This window comes from Aptenodytes patagonicus, chromosome 2, assembly GCF_965638725.1.
Source record: "Aptenodytes patagonicus chromosome 2, bAptPat1.pri.cur, whole genome shotgun sequence".
In the NCBI taxonomy this organism is placed as follows: domain Eukaryota; kingdom Metazoa; phylum Chordata; class Aves; order Sphenisciformes; family Spheniscidae; genus Aptenodytes; species Aptenodytes patagonicus.
The window spans coordinates 152,564,831-152,587,194 of NC_134950.1; the positions used below are offsets into that span (position 1 = coordinate 152,564,831).

General features: G+C 40.3%; 1 protein-coding gene across 4 annotated transcripts in view; it reads right to left on the reverse strand.

The window, feature by feature from the left end:
• Nucleotides 1-5,560: 5,560 nt before the first annotated feature.
• Nucleotides 5,561-22,364, reverse strand: part of ARHGAP21 (Rho GTPase activating protein 21) — a 129,608-nt gene continuing 112,804 nt past the window's right edge. For all 4 annotated transcript variants that reach the window (XM_076331713.1, XM_076331712.1, XM_076331714.1 and 1 more), the window contains 16 exons: nt 22,227-22,329; nt 22,100-22,136; nt 21,421-21,546; nt 20,106-20,390; nt 18,959-19,023; nt 18,727-18,875; nt 17,073-17,215; nt 16,823-16,978; nt 16,637-16,715; nt 16,091-16,164; nt 15,916-16,005; nt 13,799-13,924; nt 13,560-13,601; nt 13,125-13,230; nt 11,306-11,337; nt 5,561-8,125 (listed from right to left, as the gene is read on the reverse strand). In XM_076331713.1, the coding sequence (XP_076187828.1) occupies nt 6,392-8,125; nt 11,306-11,337; nt 13,125-13,230; nt 13,560-13,601; nt 13,799-13,924; nt 15,916-16,005; nt 16,091-16,164; nt 16,637-16,715; nt 16,823-16,978; nt 17,073-17,215; nt 18,727-18,875; nt 18,959-19,023; nt 20,106-20,390; nt 21,421-21,546; nt 22,100-22,136; nt 22,227-22,329 (3,347 nt within the window). In that variant the 3' untranslated portion in view covers nt 5,561-6,391. The remainder of the gene's footprint in view (nt 8,126-11,305; nt 11,338-13,124; nt 13,231-13,559; nt 13,602-13,798; nt 13,925-15,915; nt 16,006-16,090; nt 16,165-16,636; nt 16,716-16,822; nt 16,979-17,072; nt 17,216-18,726; nt 18,876-18,958; nt 19,024-20,105; nt 20,391-21,420; nt 21,547-22,099; nt 22,137-22,226; nt 22,330-22,364) is intronic.

A 22,364-nucleotide genomic window follows, 5' to 3' on the forward strand; every position in this document is an offset into this window, starting at 1 on the left:
GTCTTTCAAAGTTACCTGGACAAAAGCTAACTGCTGGAACCCCAGGTCAGAAAACTAGCAAGAAGAAAAAAAAAAAAAGCACCCAACCTTTGACTGATTGACCAAGGGATCATCTTTTCCACCTTTAAGTAATGTTTTTATTCCTCCTTGTGAAACAGGAAGTTTCTGAAAAGTGTCATTTCAAGGCTGAGCCCTCAGATGGTGCATCCCTTGCAGTGGGAGTAATTCAAGAATGTAAACGTTAACTCACACCTCGCGAGCACGACACACAGCCCAGTTCCAGCAGCGCTCGTGCCGAGTGCCATCCGCCCCGCCAGCGTGCCAGTAGAGGCCCCAGGCGCGTGCAGAACACAGGAGCTTCAGCCCAGGACAGGCTGGGTGGCTCCAAAGCCAAGGTGAAGCGTAAGGCGCAATCCAACATGCTCACACTGAACCAGTGGAGCGAAGCCAGTTCCCTTCCACCCCTACAGAGAAGCGGTGGCTCCGAAGCCTATTCTGGGACCTGCTCATTCAGGTGGGAAGAACCTCTCAAAGAACTTCTGTCACACTGCACACCCTAGAGCCCGCGCTTTCCAAGGGAGCTTTCTACCGCATCAAGTGTTGAGTACATTACTCCCTTGCTCTGAAGGGAACAAGCCTGATTTAATGCCTTATCTTGTTACCAGGTAGGGCTAGTGCGTGTCCCCACGAAACAGATAGCAAATACAGAGAACACCGGGGGCTGGGTACCATGCTTCTCTATGGTGCACAGCAAAAATACAAGTTCAAGCTAAATGATGGACATACTAGGTTTTTGTTCTTAAGCTCTTGGTCTGATATTCCCCAGGGAGCCAATACTTACTGAAAAATAGTAACTTGCTAATACCTGATCCTCCATGAGAGCAGTCCCCCGTGAGCCATCGTACAGCCAGGCAGGGTCCCTGACAGCAGACCTTGGCCCTGGCCCTCCTCTGCCCCGCAGCGCTGCAGCACATACCCGTGGGCAGCGGCTCTGGCACTGCTCCAGCTGCTGCTTCTCACAGCCTTTTCGGGGCCAGGGGCTACAGCAGCACATTCTCTGTATCTGTTCGAATTTAGACACTGACAGTAGTTGTATAAATAACCAAGGGTCCCTGCACAGTCACTGGGCACGCAGTGGGCAGTAAGGCAGTGCTGTACTCGGTAGGTACACCACTTGCTTCTGTTGGTGAATGTCGAAATTGCCATCAGGGAGTGAACACAACACCCACTCATGGCGTCAGCTACACTGTGATGTGCACATCTTCCAGCACCCGCCATGTTTTGTGCACCTCCGTGTCTCACCCTCAGTGCTGGGGTACAGCACCTGCCAGGAAACCAACCACAGTCTCAGACAGCACAGAACCCACTGCACAGGCACTGCTGCTGGCACCATCGGGAGTCAGGCAGTGTTTATTCCCTCCCCATCCTACTTGTATAGCAATGAAGTTGTCAGGCTTTCACAAATGCAGGCAGGGAAGGGCTGTGTGCAGGCTGTAGCTCAGCACCAGGAATGTTTTTGAGTATTTAGAGAAATCAGCAAGTCTGTAAATAAATCACTTGAGCACAGAAGGAAACAGCACAGCTAGTGATTAAAAAGCCAAGTTTCTCACTGCAAATGAGTTATGAAGAGGCAGTTTCGGTGGAGGTGACTGCAGCCAGTTAGGGACAAGAGCCACTTGGCAGCTACCACAAAAATAGGGGGCTTAGCATTAACAGAGCAGCCCCCAGGCAGGCGAGAGGCTGTGTTTCCCACAGCTAGCTGGTGTTCAAAAAGGGAACGTGCAAAAACGCAGTCCATCCTCCTTGTTGTCACCAGGCTGCTCTGGCACATACAATTCCAGATCAAGCTCTCACCAGCTCTTGGGCAGTTTAGACAACAGAGGTTCTTCAGAAAAAAATAACCCAGCAGGGTACTGCATCTCCAGGGTACCAGGCCTGCTAGCAGTTGTGTTTGCAGCACAAGCCTCTTCCGTGAACAGCCATCGAGTTTCTTTAGTTTGCAGTGATCCTGTGGGTTCAGATACGATGGGACCTCACTGCTCTGAAAAATCAGAACTGAAGCGGCTCACCGCTCCCTTTCGAGGTGGAAGGAGTTGGAAGGTGAGCAGGACCTTCCTGCTGCCTGTTGCAGTCTGAGCCAGCCCAGGACTTCACAGCGAAGTGAGCACCACCCCTGTGTGCCAGCTGACTGTACCTACGGGGACTGCAGCAAAACCAAAGCAACACAGCACCCATCCTCTGCAATAGGCAGGCCACGGTGGTGGGAAGGCAGAGCAGAAGAGAACACCATAGGGCAGGGAAGAGGAGGGATGTGCAGGACATTTCTGCCTAGAAATGTACAGGGCCAAAATCCATCTGATCCCTGCTAAGAGGCAGCTCTTCCTGCACGCTAGGTTCGATAACAGACGATTAAGGCAGATTTTTAGTCTCATGACTGTGAGCCACAGGTACATGCACCACTTCAATGATGGCAGGTCTGTTTTAAGTCATTCACCCTCCCAGCCATGCATCAAACTACACCCTTCTTTCCGCAGGCTGGCACAATTAATTGCTTGATTACTATCTAAATGGGGACAGTGTAATGACCTGGCTTTAAAAACAAGAACACAGCTTTTTATAGCAGATGAGGCCACACTTCACACTCTTTCCTCCTGCCTGGACGAAGTGGAGAGAGGTTCTCCTCAGATTGCTGCAGACAGGAAGAGACCCTTATGTGCAGCTCAGCAAAGGATTTTCCTTCAGCTCTGCAGGAGCTTGAAAGAAGAAACCATCTGGACTCTGGCCATCTCTTAATTCCACATTATCAGTGCTGTGAGCGATACTAACGGAGAGCGTAACAAGCCCTTCAGAGAGGCTTAAAAAGCTGGAAGGTGCTGTATGACTGCTACCAGATCCCAGAAAAAGGATTTCAAACTAAACCACTGATCCCCACTGAAACAGGAACCGCTGTTTGGAACCATCTTAAAAATCCAAATGCCACCACAGTTCATCCTTTTGTTACTTCCCCATCAGATCTCAGCTTAGACCTGTTCCTAACGACTTGCAGCTACACAGCTCCAAGCAGTCCTCAGACCAAAAGTACTTTCCAAGCCAGTTTGAATCCTTCTGATGATGAGTATAAAAACAAAAAATAGGCACAAACTGAAATGCAAGAAATTCTGCTTAAACATAAAGAAAAAAAGCAGCCCCTTCTTACTGTAAGTGTGATCAAACACTGTCACAGGTTGCCCAGGGAGGTTGTGGAGTCTCCATCCTCGGAGATATTCAAAACCTGACCAGCCCCAAGCCCTGAGCAACCTGCTCTGGCTGTGCCTGCCTGAGCCGGGGCAGGGCTAGGGGATCCCCAGAAGTCCCTGCCCACCTCAGCGGCTCTGCAACCCTGTGGAGCTGCCCACCCCGCTGAATCCAGCTTCCAGAGGAAATACTGGCACTAACAGTATTCACCTTAGGGCAGGTTATTGCACGCATTTCCCTTCCTGCGTCAATCAGACTGTCACCCTTCTCTTCCAGAGCAGGAGGGGAAAAAACAAAAGCAAAACAACAAAACACCAAAACACCCCCCCAAAAAAAACAAAACAAAAAAAAGCGCACTACAGGTAAGGGCCTGAAGTAGCTGCTGTTAAGAACAGGGCATAGCAATGGCTCCTAAAAATGTCTGTCATCTCAATTGCCACACTGGCTGGAATTTAAGGTGGCCCCAAATCTTGGCAGCCTTCAAAAAGCAGAAAAGCATCAGTGTTTTCCCAGGCTCGGATATGCTGCCACATGCTACTTTCTTCAGGTGGAGCTCAGTAATCTCCTCTCCCTGATGCACCTAACAGATTGCTCCCTGCATCTCCCCTTCAAGTCAAGTGCTTCCCCAGAGCTTCCCTCCCTCCCACTCTGCCTGCCAGGTTATCTCCTCCAAGACCTGATTTACATGGAAAGGGCAAGGCAGTGGTGGTCCGAACTGCCGTAATCCTTTTCTTACACCTCCACAGATATTCCCGACTTTTGTCCAAGCTCCTTCTGCAACTGCTCTGCAGCTTCCATGCAGCCAGTGCAACAGCAGGAGATACCATGGAGGCTGCCAAGGCCTTAAATTTGTACCTGTAGCATTGTCAGCCAATACAATTCCTGTTTTGTGTTTTTTTTTTTTTTTTTTTAAGTTCCTAATTTTTCAAAGGATCTTGTGCTCTATCCAGTCAATATGATAAAAATTCTATGTTCTCATGCGTAAGAGTTGGCAGCCATACATCTACACTCAGGAGATAAAATCATTAGTTACCTATAAACACAATAAAATGAAAATTAACTTGATCCATCAAAATGGCTGTCAAATCAGAATAAGATGCAGACACCCAGGACCCTGTATGTACCTTCGTAAGTGTACTGCTTCATTGAGGAGACCCCTGCGACTAACTGTGGCTGCTCAACACACACTCAAACAAGCTTCCGAGGCTAATGAGGGGACAAAATATGCCTCCAGGAAGAGACGATGGGTATTTGCTGATGAATAGCATTACAGAGGCATCACAATACCGTATTTTGAAATCTCTTGTTCAAATACACTTTACTACTAGGACTGAAACACAAATCATCATCAATTACTCTGTGTTTCACAAAACATACCCATTCTTCCTTGCACTGCATGCAGAAAAGCTGCTAAAGCACCGGATTCCTGTTTGCTCTGGGGGGAAAAGGCATTTTAGTTTGCAAGGAGACCACAAGAACACGATTCATTTTTATATGAATTGGTACTAGATGCACACAACTATGTGGCGAGAACTTTCACACATCTTCAGCTGTCCTATCCGATGCTTTTCTTGACAGCCAATTTTTATAGTGATTTCCCACAAGGATCAAAACCACAGTAGGTCAAAGCATGGGACTGTTACAGTCACTTTGGAAAGAAACGAAGTCTGCTTGCAACCACGTCAGTTACTATAATTCCTTCTCTTCTCAGTAACGGGACACATGTAAGAGTGACTTTTTCTATGCTCGTGATGTTCATTGCTTATTTATCATCGATACAGGTTTAATCCTCTGCCAAGCAAGTGACAGCGCAAGACCTGGGAATACCCAAAGTGATGAACAGCTGCTTTGTTTTCAAGTAGGTATGCAAGAAAATAGAAGAAAAAAATGTAACTGGTAGAGAGTTCACACACAGAAGGGTTTTTAGTGTACAAACTCATCTTCATGGTTGGAACTATAAAAAGGCCAAGACCTGTACTACAGTAATGTTTTGACTGGCAGATACTGGTATTCACTCTTTATGACTTGGGGACGATTATGGACATGGTTTTTTCGGTGCTACAAAACCAGCATTTTAAACATAAACCAACTTGCTACATACCTCCGAATCAGATTATATATCAAGATGAATATATTTAACCAACTGGACCCCCCTCTCATATGCTAACCTCCACGGTCTCGTCCCACAAACAGGACTTTAAAGAGAAGCGCCCTTCATCCAGGAGCAACTGCAGGTTTTGTCATCCTGAGGGCAGCTGCTGATTGCAACTTGCAAACATGCCATTTTAAAACTGCTCATTAGAATGAATTCGCATCACGCAAAGAGTCACCAAAACAATTTTATTTCCAGTGTTTAAGTAGGTATGCACACAGGCATGATACAGGTTTGGATTCATTAGGTCTTCATGCAGAATTATATTCTCAATAAAAGAAACCAGTTCCATCCAGTATCCACTATCTACACGCCTATGTTACAACATTTATATCAAATCTGGTATCTGAAGAAAAGATACACATGTAATATGTACATTTAAGTTACTTATTTTACAGAAAGATTAAAAATTCAAGTCACATAAAACTCAAAATCTGTATTAAAATCGGAAATATAAAACTCCAATATTTACTGGAATGCCTAAGGAATGGAAGCTCTGTAGCCACCTGTGTTAACATTTGTAAAATGTAATGAAACTCGTTAACAGTAAAATGCATTCATTTGTTTGTAATAAGTTTCTCTAATTTAACAATATGGCACCCTAACAAACCAAATGAATTTATGATGAGGCACTTGTTAGTGACTAAACCAAAAGAACAATTTTTCTGCATACTAATGCCAGGCCAACTCTCAGTCAGAAAACCATGTATACGCTACACAGCATGTTGCATCAGATGCTTTGTTCAACATTTGTATGCAGCCATCAAATATACTTTTTCTTAAAATATATATATATACTTTAACTTTAGTGTTCTTCTGGCTGTGGTAATGCGCTGTGAAGACGTTCCACAGAGCATATTGATGAAACCAGCCCAAATGAAGGCTGCATAACAACAACAGTACAGGAAAATATATATATATATATGTACACACACACATACACACAGTTACTGGGAAGTGTAACAGCAAGTTAATGAATTGCTGTAGTGGATGTATCTCCCCATTTCAAAGATACTGGTAGAATCGAGATCTAACCACTTGGGTCCCAGACAGTTTGTGAGGATGGGCATCAACTGCTGGGCTAAAGTTGTTTTTGTTCATATTCTGGTAATTTTCACCATTTACCTGGTCTGGTGGCTGAAATGGTCCCGAAGGTGGTGTTCTATTAATTAAAGTCAAGCTGCTGGAAGAACTGCCTTCATCTGCCTGCATCTCTGCAGATGAAGGCAGGTCTACCTTTGATACATCTGCTAAACTAGTGTTCTCAAGTCTGGGCTTTCCAGTTTCACCCGTATTAAGGTCAGTTGTGCTAGTGCGTAAACGTTCTCGTGCAAGCCAGTCTGAGATCGAGAGGTCCTGTGCTGGACATTTTGGCTTCAACCGATTCACTGCTGAAAGCTCAGATTCTCTCTCTCTACTTTGACTCGGCTCTTGAGCTTTCCAAGCATTCAGGACACTTATTTCAGCAAAATCCCTCTGTCCTCCAAGCGTATGCCTTCGCCTGATATTTTTTCTCTTTGCAGTCTCTGCAGAGTTAGCTTTTTGATTCCCAACTCCGAACATGTCATCCGCAGATGATTTGAGTCGCAGCTTTAACCTATCTGTAATTTTAAGTCTCCAGGTAGGTTCTTGTTTGTCAGCCTCACTTCTGGCTGATGTAGCTAAACTGCTTGTCGATCTTCCTTTTTTCATTATGTCGAACATTTTGGTCACAGTAGGCAAGTCCTTCTCACTTTTCGCATCCCCTGAACCCTCACTGTCCGTTTTGTGCCGTGCAGACTTTCTCCTAGACAGTGTATCACATTCAATAAGTTTGTGTGAGCTAAAAAGTCTGCGACTCTCTAACTTTGGTGTTGAACTTCCCTCAGTACAACTTACTTCGCTTTCTTCAGAGTTCCTCCGACCGGTCTTTACCACTTCTGAAACTTTCCCCTTGGACAGCCTTTCAGCAGCAGCACTGGTGGCAAAGACAGGGAAGTCGCTTTCACTGTCTGTCTCCATGGGACGCCCTTCACTGATCAATTCACTTCTTTCATCATCAGCATCTTCTCCCTTGCTTTCTGTCACCGACTGCACCTCGGGGCTCAGCATACTGGCGTCTAAGCCAGTTAGATATATAGTAGATGAAGTAGTTGAATAATCTGAGGTGATGGAACTGACATCGGCTGCTAAAAACTCATTGTGTTTAATTTCAGGGCTGGCTACTTTTTTGCATGAGTATCTGTGCTGGGAAGCCTGGGAGGAAGTGCTAAGCATAGTGCCGGAGTCAGACACTGTCTCCTCAACCTGGGAAGAAGATTGTGAAATAGACATTTTTGGGTTATTCTTCTGCGTGGTTTGCAGACAGCTGAGATTTGGTGATTTTGTACATTTGTCATGGTAAGGCAGTGAAGGTTCCTCTGACAGGATACTTTCTTTCTTTAATGTCTTCTTTTCGTCCTTTACAACATTCACATCTTTTTTACTGCTGCTCTCTTTTTCCTTCAGGACAAACATCCTCTGTTTTCTCCCTATGTCTCTCTCTCTTTCATATTCCCCTTTAGCTATGTCCTCTTTTGTTGTGTCACCACGAGATTGTTCTGCAAGCTCCTTCTTGAAAAACACATTATCCAACTCATCCTCTGAGCTGCTTGGTTGTGGTTTCTCTTTTGTTTTTTTCCGCTTGCGACTAGCTGCTGCAAAAATGGAGGACACAAGCAGTTCCTTGCTATACTGATCCTTTCCAGAACCCCAAGAACCCTGTTAAAAAAAAAAAAGTGGGAGGGCATGATTAGAAAGCACGAAGAAACATTCGTTAGCCTGAGACTTTTTAAAAACATATCCCAAGCTTCAGAGCAGAAAGCCTATCTTTATTCAGGAAATATTTCCATGCTCTTTCTGTAGTCTATGTGACATTGCCCAAGAAGTCAATTTTCATCCTGAGAATTCCATTTTTCATCTGAATCCCTTTAACTTGACAAAGACTAGTTTGTATATACAGCTATTCAGTTTTTGAGCGACTAATAAAGCAGGCTCCGTTACAGCAAGACCACCTTTTCAAGATCGGTTTGCAACAGAAACTGCTTCACAGATGAGGTCCCAAGAGTGTGGTTTCACTCCGTCCTTTCAAGGTGTCTTACCTATGTGGAAAGGCTAATTTCTCAAACTATTTTTCAGTTGATCTTTCACCTTTCAGGCTGTCTGAGTTTTTAAACCATATCGGTTCAATAATACCAATACAATGAAAGCTATACAAACCCCTGATTTAGGTGCAAGTATAGGAAATTAACAGAAATAAACTTCTTCCCGCCTTTTGAGGAATCTGCCTTTAGAACTGCACATAAGCAAAAATGGGACAAGCCCAATTATTCCATTTTATAAAATTAAAGAGCATTTTTCAACTACACTGACATTACCATCTAGCCACCTCAAAGCTACGTACCTTTCCTGCTTACTGCCCCACTGCCACCTTTTAAAGAAGCAGGAGGTTTTCGGCAGGTACCACCCTGTCTTTGACTGCTGACCAGTGCAGTTTGCACACTGCAGACTTCAAGAACAGAACACAGCAACGATATCTACTGAGAAGGGCAGTTGCTCACATCAGAGGCCTTTAATATAGTGGGATTGAAATTTGACATCTGTCTAGGGCTCAACAACAGCAGCTTAGGTGTCAGCTACCTGATCTGAAGTCCATGTTCAGATGTCTAGCCTGCCTCTCCGACCTGAGGGAAGCAGACCAGCAGTGATGGGCTATGCTCAAAGTCTTTGAAATCCCAATACTTTGTTACTGTGCAGCACTTCAGAGAGGGAAGAGGGAGAGGAAAAGTTGGGGGAAGAGCTATTATCACGGTAAGAGTTTTAACAAAAAAGCTGGGACATCATTACTGAAAGGACCATCTAGTGATTCCAGATACCTAGATAAGAGAATAAGCTTAAGGATAAAGGGGAAGCTAATGCACACTAATAATCATCTAACTACTCAGCTGTCATCCAACAAGATACTTCTCTGCTCCATAAGCACAGAATCACAGCCCCCATGTGACAGTGAACTGTCACAGGATGCCTACTACTGTAGCATAAATGCACTGACCATACAAAGCAAAGCACTGAACAGATACAGTGCATTTAATACTTTTGCTCAAACAACTTTTTCTTGGTGCAAATTTCATTCCTATTCACTATCTCCTCAGAAATGAAAGAGGTGCTGGCAGTGGTGAAAACTGCCACTATATGACTTCACAAGCCAAGGTCAAACAGCCATACAATAATACAGTGGCTATATTGACCATGACAGCCTCAGCGAAGGTGCACTAATTTGTTTAAGTGAACATGGACAGGGAGGAGTTGGGAGAAACTTCTACTCAACTCCCAGTAATGAAAATATTCATAGTTATCCAGAACCTCCTGCTGCATGACAGAGAATATCCCATGTTCTTGATGCAGAGCTCAGAGATCAGGACAGGGTAGGCAGAAGACACGCATTAAGTCTTGCTGAGAGCTCCCAGGGAAACAAGCATCTGAGAAGCCTGCACAATGACTACCTACAGTGACTGCCTGGCCTCCTGCACAATCACTGCCTACAGGCAGCATGGACAAAGAACCTTCTGGACAGCAGGTGACAGCTCTGAATCGCTGTGCCGGCAGACAAGCGCCAATCCAAAACTGACTGGCAATGGACCACTGGGTGTTGGGGCCTACCATTTTCCAAGTGACCACAGCAATTCTTCTCACTACTCAAATGGCACTCTTGCATTAGCTACTGTCCCCATAAAGGATGGGTGAGCTCTGCCCATTTTTTTCTATGGGTTGGGAACAGATACATGCCCTTCTCACCAAGAAGGATATCAAGCAATACAGCCAGCTGGAGGTCCACTTGGAACATGTCTTGCTGCAAGCAGGGCTGGCTGAGCAGTAAGCAGGCTCCTGGCCCAGGCAATCTGCACGCATCCTGCACTGCTGCTCGCAGGCCCAAGACCATGGCCTGACTGACGCTGTTGCTCTGTGCTGCTCGCAGGTGGTGGTCAGCAAGAGGCAACCTGCAAACAGCACACTGTCCTGGCACAGGCAATGTGACATGGTGTCCTGGAAGTTGGGCTCTTTTGAGGCAGTGGCTGAGCCACCAAACATCCTCACAAAGCAGCTGGGCTGGCATCTCAACAATGAATGAGGAGGATGCATTAAGTCCTGTTTTCTCAGCTCAAAGGGGGGCATCGGTGATACACCTAGAATGCACACCAGCATAAAGCCGTATCGTGCACTCACAGCTGACTGAGGTCAGCTGCATGCTGCCATATCACCCAGTGCTAGCAACTATTGAACGACAGCCTAAGAGACTGAAAGATTTGTCCATGGGTCAGATGAGAACTCTGGTGTTAAATTGAGGACAGAACAATCGCCCACATTCCAGTCTTATTCCCTGTATCTACTAGGCTGTCCTCCCAAGCACAGCAATACTTCCTAGGGAGATTTTCCATAGCAGCCTTTAACCACAATCTTTGGCTTCCTATAAGAGGAGGAGCTACTACCTTCTGAGGAAGAAAAGGCTAAATTCTATGCATACTTTTCTCAGTGAAATAGGGAAGCACAAATACTGTCTGGGAGTAAGTAGTATGCCAACAATAATAGGCAACATACTATATACATTTACCTCTACTAAATGAGATGCAAAAAGGAGGTAAGCACTCACCATTACAAGAATTTGGAACAAAGCTGTTTATGTGTGCAGCTGACTGCTTTGGCAGATGCAGCTAACTGCAAACAAGTGATACTTTTCCAATGTAACACTTTAAAATTATTTGATGAGAAAACAATATTACCACTTATTAAAAAAATTCTACATAAGCTCTATAGTACATCTGCATATAAGCATTTTAATAAAGCAAGCAAATATCTAACAGATTTCAGAAGCTTATAACTACATCATTTCACAAAAAGATTTACCTTAGATTTTGCTGAGTCACTAGTAGCTGAATCTGTGGAAAAATTAAAAAAAAAAAAAACAAAAAACAATTCTGCTCAGTTCTGTGCAATTTTTTCATTGTTGCTACAGACAATGCTGGACTTATGGAAAAAGACAAGCACAGAACAAAATGTGAAGCAAATAAAAACCAGAACAGAGTGAATAGTCAGAGCTCACAAAGATGCAAGCTGCACCACAGAAAGCCACCGCCATGAAAGGATGCTGTGAATTGTAGGCAGAACCAGCTCAATGATAGGAATGGCAAAGGAGCCCTGTTCTTCTAAATAAAAAACAGAAATACTAATGTTTATTCGATGTTTTAATTATACAGCCCCTGCAAAACCGCAGCTGAGAGACCTTTTCAGGATCGTACTGTGTACTCTCCTGAGATTCAGGATACACAAAGCAAAATTGAATGTCTTACTACTGTTGGCTGCCCTAGGTACAAATCATGGTTCATGTAGTCATATTCTTTTTGTGAGGTTTTAAAGGAATTAAGTCATATTTTGTGTGTAAAACCCCAATTATACATCTCTCTCCACCTCTGACTATGTATAGATAAAATTTTATTTTTAAATCGGCTAGATTTCAGCAGCTACCAGTTTTGTACTTCTCTATAACAAGCGCTATTATGAAATGAAAAATGGACACCATAGTTTTACTGTCTTGCAAAACCCAAGATTATACAATTATAAAGGGGGTAGGAAGGGGCTAGCACAATGACTAAAAAATATGAACTTGGATGTGTTCCAGCTTTAGGGACTTTGTCCCTAGGAAGAAAGAGCTGAGCCCCCTGCCACACCCCTTTTTGACACATGGCTAATGCTTTATGACTAGAAAGACTGGTAGACCGTACCATGCTATTCCTCCTCAGGGTCTGCTTCAGAGATAACAAGAAACAGCAGAAAAACTTTTAAAAAGTAGCATTGATCTGTTTAAAATACTCTTGAAAGAAAATTTACAGCACAGATCAACTTTTTTTTTTCCATTTACAAGAAACGGGGGTTTCTGCAGACAAGGCAGCTACAGTGTGGGCAACAGTCCTCCTTCTTCCTACAGTTCCAGCTGTCCATCAGTGACATCACAGAATCCACTAATGACATCACCGTGTGATAGACTCCTCCCACTTCGCCTGTTACAACATCAGTATAAAGTGACTGTTTCAGTAAGTGCTGAACAACCCTTTGAAAACTGAAACAAAAGCTAGAGACGAAGGGATAACATTTGTGGGATACAACATGCTGGGTTAGTGCAATAGTATAGTGAAGGGAGGGGGGAAAAAGTCACCAAAAAAGAGCCTGCAATGCTTGTCCTTAGCCACAAAAGAGGATGGCATTTATAAACAGAAGGAAATCAGCTTTAGTATAGACATACTGCAACATACTTAAAGTGTCCATCACTTGACAAGAAAACATAACTCAATTTTTTGCATTCCTAACGTTGGGAAGGAGCAATATTAGAACACCACTGAAGATCAGTCTTTCTGCCATCACAACAAACCACTTTACAGCAGCGTATCTGCTTCACCTCACGATGATGATTGCATGGATTACTGTGAATAAATAAAATAGTATGTGCAAGCCTCATCTTTTAATGATTATATTTCTGTTAGACAACAAAGTTTTCCAAATTATATCATGCATGATTATCAACAATTCAAGTCTTTAAGAAGTGTTAATGATCTTTTGCAAAAGAGAAAAACAGTTTATTAGTAAAAGAAAATAGGAAGAGAGAGTTACAGTGAGTTCACAGAGTAGGTTATTCTAGCCTACGGACTAACACTGTCCGGGCAAGAGTTACCTGATATGTCTCCAGGAGATACTCCCGTTCTTCCAATGTTGGTGAGTAAATGATCTATGTTTGGCACTGGCTGAGATTCTACAGTGTTTTCCTCCTGAACTGTTGTCTATAGTTAATAAACAAAGATCTCTTCATCATCGTTTCACAAATAGTTCATTATGATTCAGCAGCATTTAGAAAATTGCATTATTCACCTAAGGACACACTTTCCTCATGTGTTCTTATTTTCCCATTTTGCTTTATGCTTTTAAAACAAATGCATGGCTTTTTTTTTTTTTAAATTCATTACTGCAAGGACTGGAGAGCTAAAAAGGTGCTTCTGAAGAGCAAACGATACAGTGATGTAATAAGAAATATATAGACATTCTAGAGGCAGCAGAAGCAGATTCTAAACTAATATAATTAGAACACAAATATTTATGACACAATACTTACAAGAGGTTCTTCAGCATCATCTTCTGTGAAAAACCAGTCATGCTACAATTTAAAATAAAAAAGGTGAAAACCCCACAGGAAACAAAACCCAAATGTGGGACAATCAAACATGGACATTACTAAAAACGGTATCCTGGAATTCGAAGGATAAATACCAGACCCAAACTGGACCAATAAGAGAAAAGCTGGTTGATCTGTGTATGATCTTATTTTTTAAATAATGAAATGCATTCACTTACTTTTTGGATGAGTGTTTCTACAATTTTATATTGGTCTGGCATGTGCGTAACCATGTGTGTCATGTTATCATCAGATGTCCTCACGAGTGTTGGACCAAATACTATTGCCAGGTTTCTTGGCTCCATCTAAGAAATGAAATATTTCCACATCATGCATTTATAATGAGAAAATACAATAATATGGGCTGAGTACATTAATATAACACTATTAATATCTGAGAACCATTTTAAACAAAGAAAAGGTTTTTAAAAACACATTACTAACTCAGGTAGGATGTTACACTACATGAAAACTCTCCTATACACAGCTACAATAAATGCATCCAACATTTCTGCAGTTCAGAATTCAACCTTCCTTAACCCATTGCAGGTAAATAGCTCCACAAGCACAGAAAACTCAGGAACTCAGATACATTCTTTACGCTTTCAGGGGGATTTTTTTTTTCTTCCCATAAAGACTTTTTTTTGTTTAGAAACACTAATGTTTTAACAATTTTTTTTTTTTTTTTTTTTAACAAAAAGGCATTGGTAGTTCCCTTTTTTTTTCCTGAAAATGTTTACATGACACATGAAAAAATTAAGCTGGTAATCAAATACTGTATTATGCCTACTGACAAAGAGCTCATTCAATTTGCAACTACTTTGGAGGAGGCGGCAGCAATGAACATCATAGACCCAACACATCTATTCATGAGACAGACTCAGAGTTATCTGATCATGTCACAACATTAATCATCCACTTAATTTATTTTAATGTTACATCTCTGACAAATAATTCCAAGAAAGTAGCAGCAGAATACTTACCTACTATTTTTGCTTACTTCTCTGACTTATAGTTTACTGTTGTGACATAGAATAGACCAGTAATATATAGTAGGCAAAGTCCTTGTGCTTACGAGAAGGAAGTTGCAAACATAATGACACAAGCCCCTAATGCTCACTTTGACTTGAACTGTGGCCTTTGACAAGTCATACAATTATAGTATCACCTCACTCATCTAGCTTTATATATTCTATAACATTAACATTATTTAAACAACATTTATACAGCACACCAAAACTGTAAAATGATAAATAATGGTTTACTTTAGGCGTTGCCCTTAAAAATGACATTTACTATCATTTCCTTGTAATGTCAGCTATAATTCCACTAAAGGTTGTAATTTGTAAAATTTTTTTTTATATACACACACTTTTTTTTTTTTCCGTATTTAATTACAAGGTATTATTTGCAGAACTGATGTTGGAACCTACCATATTCATTTGAACAGAGTAATTTTCTGATCTTTTAAATGATTTAAGATTGGCCATAGGTTGCTCTATATAGCATAAATCACATCAATTTTTTTCCTGTACCCTGCACATTGGTAGCCAAGTAACAAGCCACCATGTTACCTGCCCTGAAGTAAGCATCCATAAGTACACCCGTATTGTGCACAGCTTTGCATTCAGCTACCCCTCCCTGAGGGGTAAAAAAAGGGGATACTATTATTTGCATTTACCATAGGATTATAGCATGCACAGAAGCACTTAATGCAAACTAACTCTTCCCCACCCCATAGAAACGACAAAAAGCTATTCTTAGTGGTGGACTAAGACCCTGTAGTGGTGAACTACCACCCTTTACATCATGAATTTTCTTTCTTAAAGCCAGTCAAACCAGCATCTATGGGGTCATCAAACATTTAAGTAATTACAGCAAGTCCTAGTCTTAAAAATTACTCAAGTGTCCAGGAAGCCAGGGTTCACACAAAGCTGGTGTGACAGCCTCTGTCAACAGGTTCATTCAGGCCACAGACATTCACCTGTGCCCTGCCCAGGCACACTCTATTGGCATCTAGATGGGATTATATGAAATTTACAGACTTGGGATAAATTTAGGATATAAGCAGTTATTCCCACAAGAATTAATACCAGTTTGAATAAACCTAATTCACACTAAACAGGTGCATGTTTTGCAGGAGTCCTTAGTCTAATCCAAAAATCTTCTTAACATAGTAAAGGTCTTATTTTTATCTACAATAATAAATTATCACCTTAATAGAAATAATCCTGCACAAAAACTGTACTTTATGAATGAAACAAACCAAAATACATTATACTTTTGTTTCCGATACCTTGTTCTTTTCCGAGTTCTCTGCTACTGTCTTCAGGTGTGCAGAAAGAAACTTGAGAGTCTCATAATGATGCTCAGGTAAATCATGAATCTGAAACAAACAATCACTATTCAGAACATTAAACATTTAACACTAATTTTGTAGTGCACCTACAACACACCTGGTTTCAGCTTACCAGTCTCTTCAGTGTTTTCAGACGTTCAACAGGATCTTCTTTTCTATTGGCATCTATAAAATCTGCATATTTGTCTGTTAAAAAAAAGCAGAAATCAATCATATATATTAGTTTATATATGTATACTATGTATATACACCCTCACTGCCCAGCCCTACCCTCCCACCCCCGTGAATACAGGTAATATATAAATATATATGAATGACCTTCGGAAGTCATAAATTAGCCTATTATATTGTATTTAATGTAAGAAGATGGCAGTGGGGAAAAAAAACCAGCTTTCATAGAATATTGCAATAGTAAAATTGCAAATTTTACTCAGTTTTTTTGCAAATTCATAATTCCTTCACCATCAGAGAAATTCTATTTACAGCTCTCATTCTCAAGCTCTATGATCACCATGACTCCCTGCTCTTAAAGGAAGAAAGAGGGCATTTATTACAGAGTTAGGATGATTTCACTGGATTTTCTCTCAAATCATCTGAAAGATGTAAGACAACTGTTCAAGAGTAATTCCTAAAGACAAAATCGTAACAAACAACTTACCATTGGTAAAAAGGGGTTCTGGGAGCTTTCTGAAGAAGGATTTCAGCAAACTGCTTATCACATTCAAGTCTCGCCATTTCTACGCATTTAGAAGAAAAGGACAGACATGCTTTATATTTCTATAATCACAACACAACCAGAAGTTTTTGGGAGTTCAACTTAGAAATAGTGTGATCCAAGACTTACATCATCATGAACATCAATGTCAGTCATTCCTTTGTTGAGCTCTTCTTGCATACTTGAGATGGCAGCATTATTTCCAGGAACTCTGTAAATGCCTGTGTACTCAAGACCTCTTTCTTCAACCAGTTTGCAGCATATATCAACAATCAGTGGAATATACTGAAGAAAAAGAAAGTTTATATATACATTTTAAAGTAATTCATACAAAAACTATTTTAAAATCACAACGGAAAGAAAAATCGTCCTTCCATACTTTGTTGGTATGAGCTGGGGGGCAGTCATCTAGTCTAACACCAAATGTTCCTACAGCAGATGGCTTCTTTTCAAATGTCTTCCTCATAATGCTTGGAATGCCTTTTCTCCACGTCCCCTTGTCTTTTGGTGGGCTTGTCTCATCTTTTTGTTGTTAGTATAATGCAAACAAGGAAACAAGAAAAATAAGAGCATTTAAGTCACAAAAACTACTGTGAATATAGGTAACAGATCTGCAAAGATCAAGTGACACCTACTGCATTTTTACCTCTTTTACTGGCCCGGCTTCCCGCAATAACTCACTACACGAGTGTCTTAAACATACCTTCTTTTACTCTTCTGTGATTCAAAAGATACATATGAACATACTCACACCCCAGATTTAGAAAAGCAGGTAGCTGAATGGTACTGTGGAATTTCATCATTCTAAGACTAACGGTACATAAATTGCATTTTAAAAAATTAAAATCTACATTTAGGAAAACAAGATTAAGTCTCTGCTGAAAACAGTGCTGCACAAAATATGTATGAAACTATACAGCCATGCTCACACCTGTGCAGACCTACTCACTCTTTCAAAAATTACCAGATTTTAGTCACTCCTAAATCATTCCAAACAGGACTCAAACACTTAAAAGTATTATCTATCCAAAAGTCAGATAAAAAGTTCAGTTGCTCTGTTTACCTCCTCTATACAATTCATGTAGCAAATTACAATGCCCATTTATCCTGTACTGCAAGTCGCCTAATACAACAGTACTCCTTTCTTATTCAAGTATTTCTGGAAATATTCTTTCAGCAGATTTGACATTTACTTCACAACTGCAATTTATTTACATAATCTGTAGCATAGCAGGAGCAAAGGGACTTTTGTTGGTAACATAAAACAGAGTTCACTCACAGCTTAAATTCAAGACTGAATTGTTCAAAAGTAGTTGATCAAAAGTGATTGCTCAGCCAGTTGCCTGAATTTGTATGCAACATCCTTACAAGCACAGTCTGATCAGAAATACCATACATTTACACATTCTGAAAAAAAAAAAGTAGCTTGTGACATTATTTCATGGAGTTCAGTTACTGATTTAAGTTTGCAGTGCCAGCTCATCGGACTTTTTTAGAACTCAGCAGGCATTAATTTTGTTCTGGAAAAAAAATTCACTCCTGTATTTTAAAGATTAAGACAAAAAAAAAGTTCTCTACTTCTAAAACACTTCAGTGGAAAACTCTGGCTTCTTAACAGCGTATTTGAAACATGAATTTACCTTGTTATTTCTAAGTCAGCTGGAGACAAAAGTATGAATTACATACAAAATTATTTCCAAAGCTTGGCAAAATTTTGGTCACAAGAAGCGTAACACCTGTATTTTATTACTGTTAACACTACATCGAGCTGTAGGAAAAAAACCCAAAACCCTTTTGAGAGAGGACTGGAATAAAAAGCTTCAGGGATCTGAGAAGACCTGAAGTACATCTAAGATAACATCTAAATGAAGTAGTTACCAGAAATGAGTGATTATATCTGCAGCTTAAAAAAACCCTGGTTAATACCTGGTTTGCATCTGTATATTCATGAGTTCGAAAAACCTGAGAAAGGCACCTCAATGCCCTCACGCTGGGGCTATAAGGAACTAAAGAAATACACAAAACATACAGACCTTTAGTGAGAAGCTTCCTTTCAGATTCATCCTTAGGAGAATGTGGACTCTGGGTCCTCTGTTCTGCTTTAGTTCCAAGCAGAGTCTGTCTGATACTTAGACTCTGGCGAGGTGTTTTGGGAGATGGCTCTGTTTTGCTGCTTGAAGAACTGAAACACGATATACTACCTTCAGTAAAAAGAAGCTAGATAAGAAGTCTACAAAAACTACTGGCAGCATATAATTCACTTACCTCATCATTGTACTGTATTCCTTAATCCTTCGACTAATTAGATCTCTACTAGTGACACCAGTGTCCTATAAAATGAATTGATATCTACTTTACAATCTTATAAAATACAACAAATATTTTTTACTTTAAGAATACAATTAACTCTTCCCGTCAACAGACTGCATATGAAAAATTAACATTTTAGTACAGTTAAAAAAGTAAAAATCTAACAAGCAGTCCTTTGGAACAATACGGAAAGAACATTTAAAAACCATGAGGAAATCTCAAGGAAGTAATTACAAATTAAATGCTGCTATTTAGACTTTTTTCAAAGCAATACAATCTGACTAAATCCTGTTAAACTGAAAGTAAGTTTAAATAGAAAACATGAGAGTCAACACAACCTAGTACTCTGAAAAAGCCAATCCTATGTGCACACAGTACTTATATAACTAATTACTACTACACATACAGCTGAAACAGCCATGAACTCAAATGTGTTTTTATCCATCTGTCTAATAATGTTTATTAATCCATTTCCTTTGCATAAGTATTTCAAATCTGAGATGTGCATGACCACAGACACGAAAATATTCTCTGTTGCTCATCACTGAAATGAAAATGCACTGAGGACAATATTGGGACAGATACTGTTATGTTATGTACAATAGTATACGTTTGCCTTTTGTAATTAGCATTAACATTTAATTCATAGAAACATCAACACTTAATGAGAGAAACAGGCATCCTCCAAAGTTTCACTTTTTAACTACCAAGAAACTCAGACTGTACTACTGCACACACCACTTTGCAATGCAAGTCTGAAGACAGAACACACTGGTTCTAATACTGCAATTATCTTTTTTAAAAGACTAGGGATTTTTGACAGATCAGCTTAATGTAACATGTATCGTTAGTCAAATCAGCAACGACATTAATTTATTTCAAAAGTCTGCTCTCTCATTATGTCAGACTTTTTTTAACTCAATTTGTTTACTCAGTTACCTTGCCTTTCAGCTCATTTTCCTGTATGTTCCTGTACACATTTTGGTCTATTGTTTAATGGCAAATGATTTATTTTGTTGAAGTATTAATTACAAGAAAATACAATCAATTTTTAATTAAAAGACAAGAACTATGGATTCTGCATTATATATTATACGATTACCTCATCATTTAAGTTGCTGTTGTCTTGTATTGCTTTAATCCATGCTAACATATTATCTCTGTCCTCAGCTTGAAACAGATACTCGCAGTCTGATGTGGTGAGTCTAAATACATTTTTCCTCTTGGTTTCACAGTATGAGATGTCTATCAAACAAGCATTGATGCTTATAGGTTGTTCTTCTTCAGACGGTGTCACTTGTTCCTTTTTATCCTTGTACAAATAAAGTGAATGACCTCTAAGAACAACATATAATTGCTTCCATGGCCGAATGCTCCCACCAACTCGCTGAAAAACATCAACCGATATGTTAGTTTGCTTATTTGTTACGATGAGTGTTTCTGGATTAAAAAAAACTACCTCCAGAATTTTTTTAAAAGAAAGACCAACCACCGACCTATAGCATTCTTAAGAATGACCTGTGGTAATACTACACAAAAGTACACTAATTGCTCTCCATTAGAGGAGTGAATTGCTCAATAGCCTGCCCTCCCTCATCACCCATTAAGTGTGTGTTCACATGTGACAGTACCAAGAAACAGAATGTGACTAGAATTTCACAGAGGCATTAATACAAATATAGGAAAAAAATATTTAGTGGACTCTTGCCCATGCCTTTTAAGCTTCATTCAAGTCAGACTCACATTTACACACCACTGCGATTCCAGACTCCCAATTTTCTTTAAGTGTTAGTCTACACTTGCACAGAAGGTTAATCTGAACTCAACTCCACAACATTCACAAAAACAACAGCTTTTTTCAAACTACAGTTGTCAAGGAACTGATTCTTACTACTTAATTAGTCATTAGAAATGAGTTTACGTCACAGATGCTTTGAAATGTAAAATCAGAATCAGAATCATTTAGGTTGGAAGAGACCCTTAAGGTCACTGAGTCCAACCATAAATGTAACACTGCCAAGTCCACCACTAAACCATGTCCCCAAGCACATCTTTTAAATACTTCCAGGGATGGTGACTCAACCACTTCCCTGGGCAGCCTGTTCCAGCTTGTGATAACCCTTTCAGTGAAGAAATTTTTCCTAATATCCAATCTAAACTTCCCCTGGCACAACTTGAGGCCATTTCCTCTCATCCTATCAGTTCAGAAGACAGTTCAGAAAGCAGTCTGTAAAAGAAGCTGAGGAATTCGCTAAAGTCCATGTTCTAACAGGTCTAAAATTTTGTCAGTCTTATTGATGCTCATATCCCAAAAATTTTAATTAAAAAGAGCAAAACAGGAAAGCTTTAAGGTTCTTATCTTAGGTTTCCACCAGCTTAGTATTTGTGCTAGGTTAAAAACCAAACATGACAGGTACCTTTCCCTTGTCTGTAACAAGCTGACGAAAATGGAGCCATCCTTCCTTGGAGGCATCACCAAAGACCTCTGAAGAAGAATCTTTTCGGGAACCAGAGTCTTCTGAAGATTTCTGGCTGTCTGGGACCTAAAGAAAACATCACAGAAAGAACCCCACAGTGTACTTCTAAACACGTTTCTCTACAATCCCTACATTCAAGATGTTTCTCTCTTTAAAAGCTGACAGCTCATTCAGCAAAAAGCCCCTAAGAATATCCCCCAGGAAAACATAATTTCTAAAGTTTCCATACAACAATAGCGACCTTACACATCCCAAGAATACTTTGAGAAACTGCAGGAGTCTTAGACTCTCATTAGTAAGTTTTTACAAAAGCACGCCATAGATATGCTCTGTTTACAGAAGCTGAGGAAAATGAAAAATCAAGGACCATGTGATGAGCCTAGGAAAAAAGAGACCATGTTTACTTATGCGATGCATACAGCACCAATTGGGGAAAAACATTAGAATGGATTTAAATCAAAATCAATCAAAATTAAGAACAATTTCATGACTGGCAATTCCAACAAACTTCATGTCTGTGTTTAACACATCACTTTGTATAATTGAGTTGTATAATTCATACAACTTGTCACAGTAGTATGTGTAATTCTTAGGAGTTGTTATATACATATATACCTACCTTAATCCCCTTTAAACTAGATACATGCTTAATGGATCTGTTGGGAGAAAAACAAATGTTAAAATGAGATTTTATACACTTTAAAAAAATAGATCTCCAAATTTACTGATATTTTTCATGAACTTACGATTTTCCTTCTTCTCTGTAGTCATCCAGTCCTTCATCATATGACTTTGATCTCTCAGTTTTTGCAGCAGGCTGGCTATCCAGGACACTAGGCCGGATGGATTCTACAAACAAATGGAAATTTTCGAGTATGTAAGAA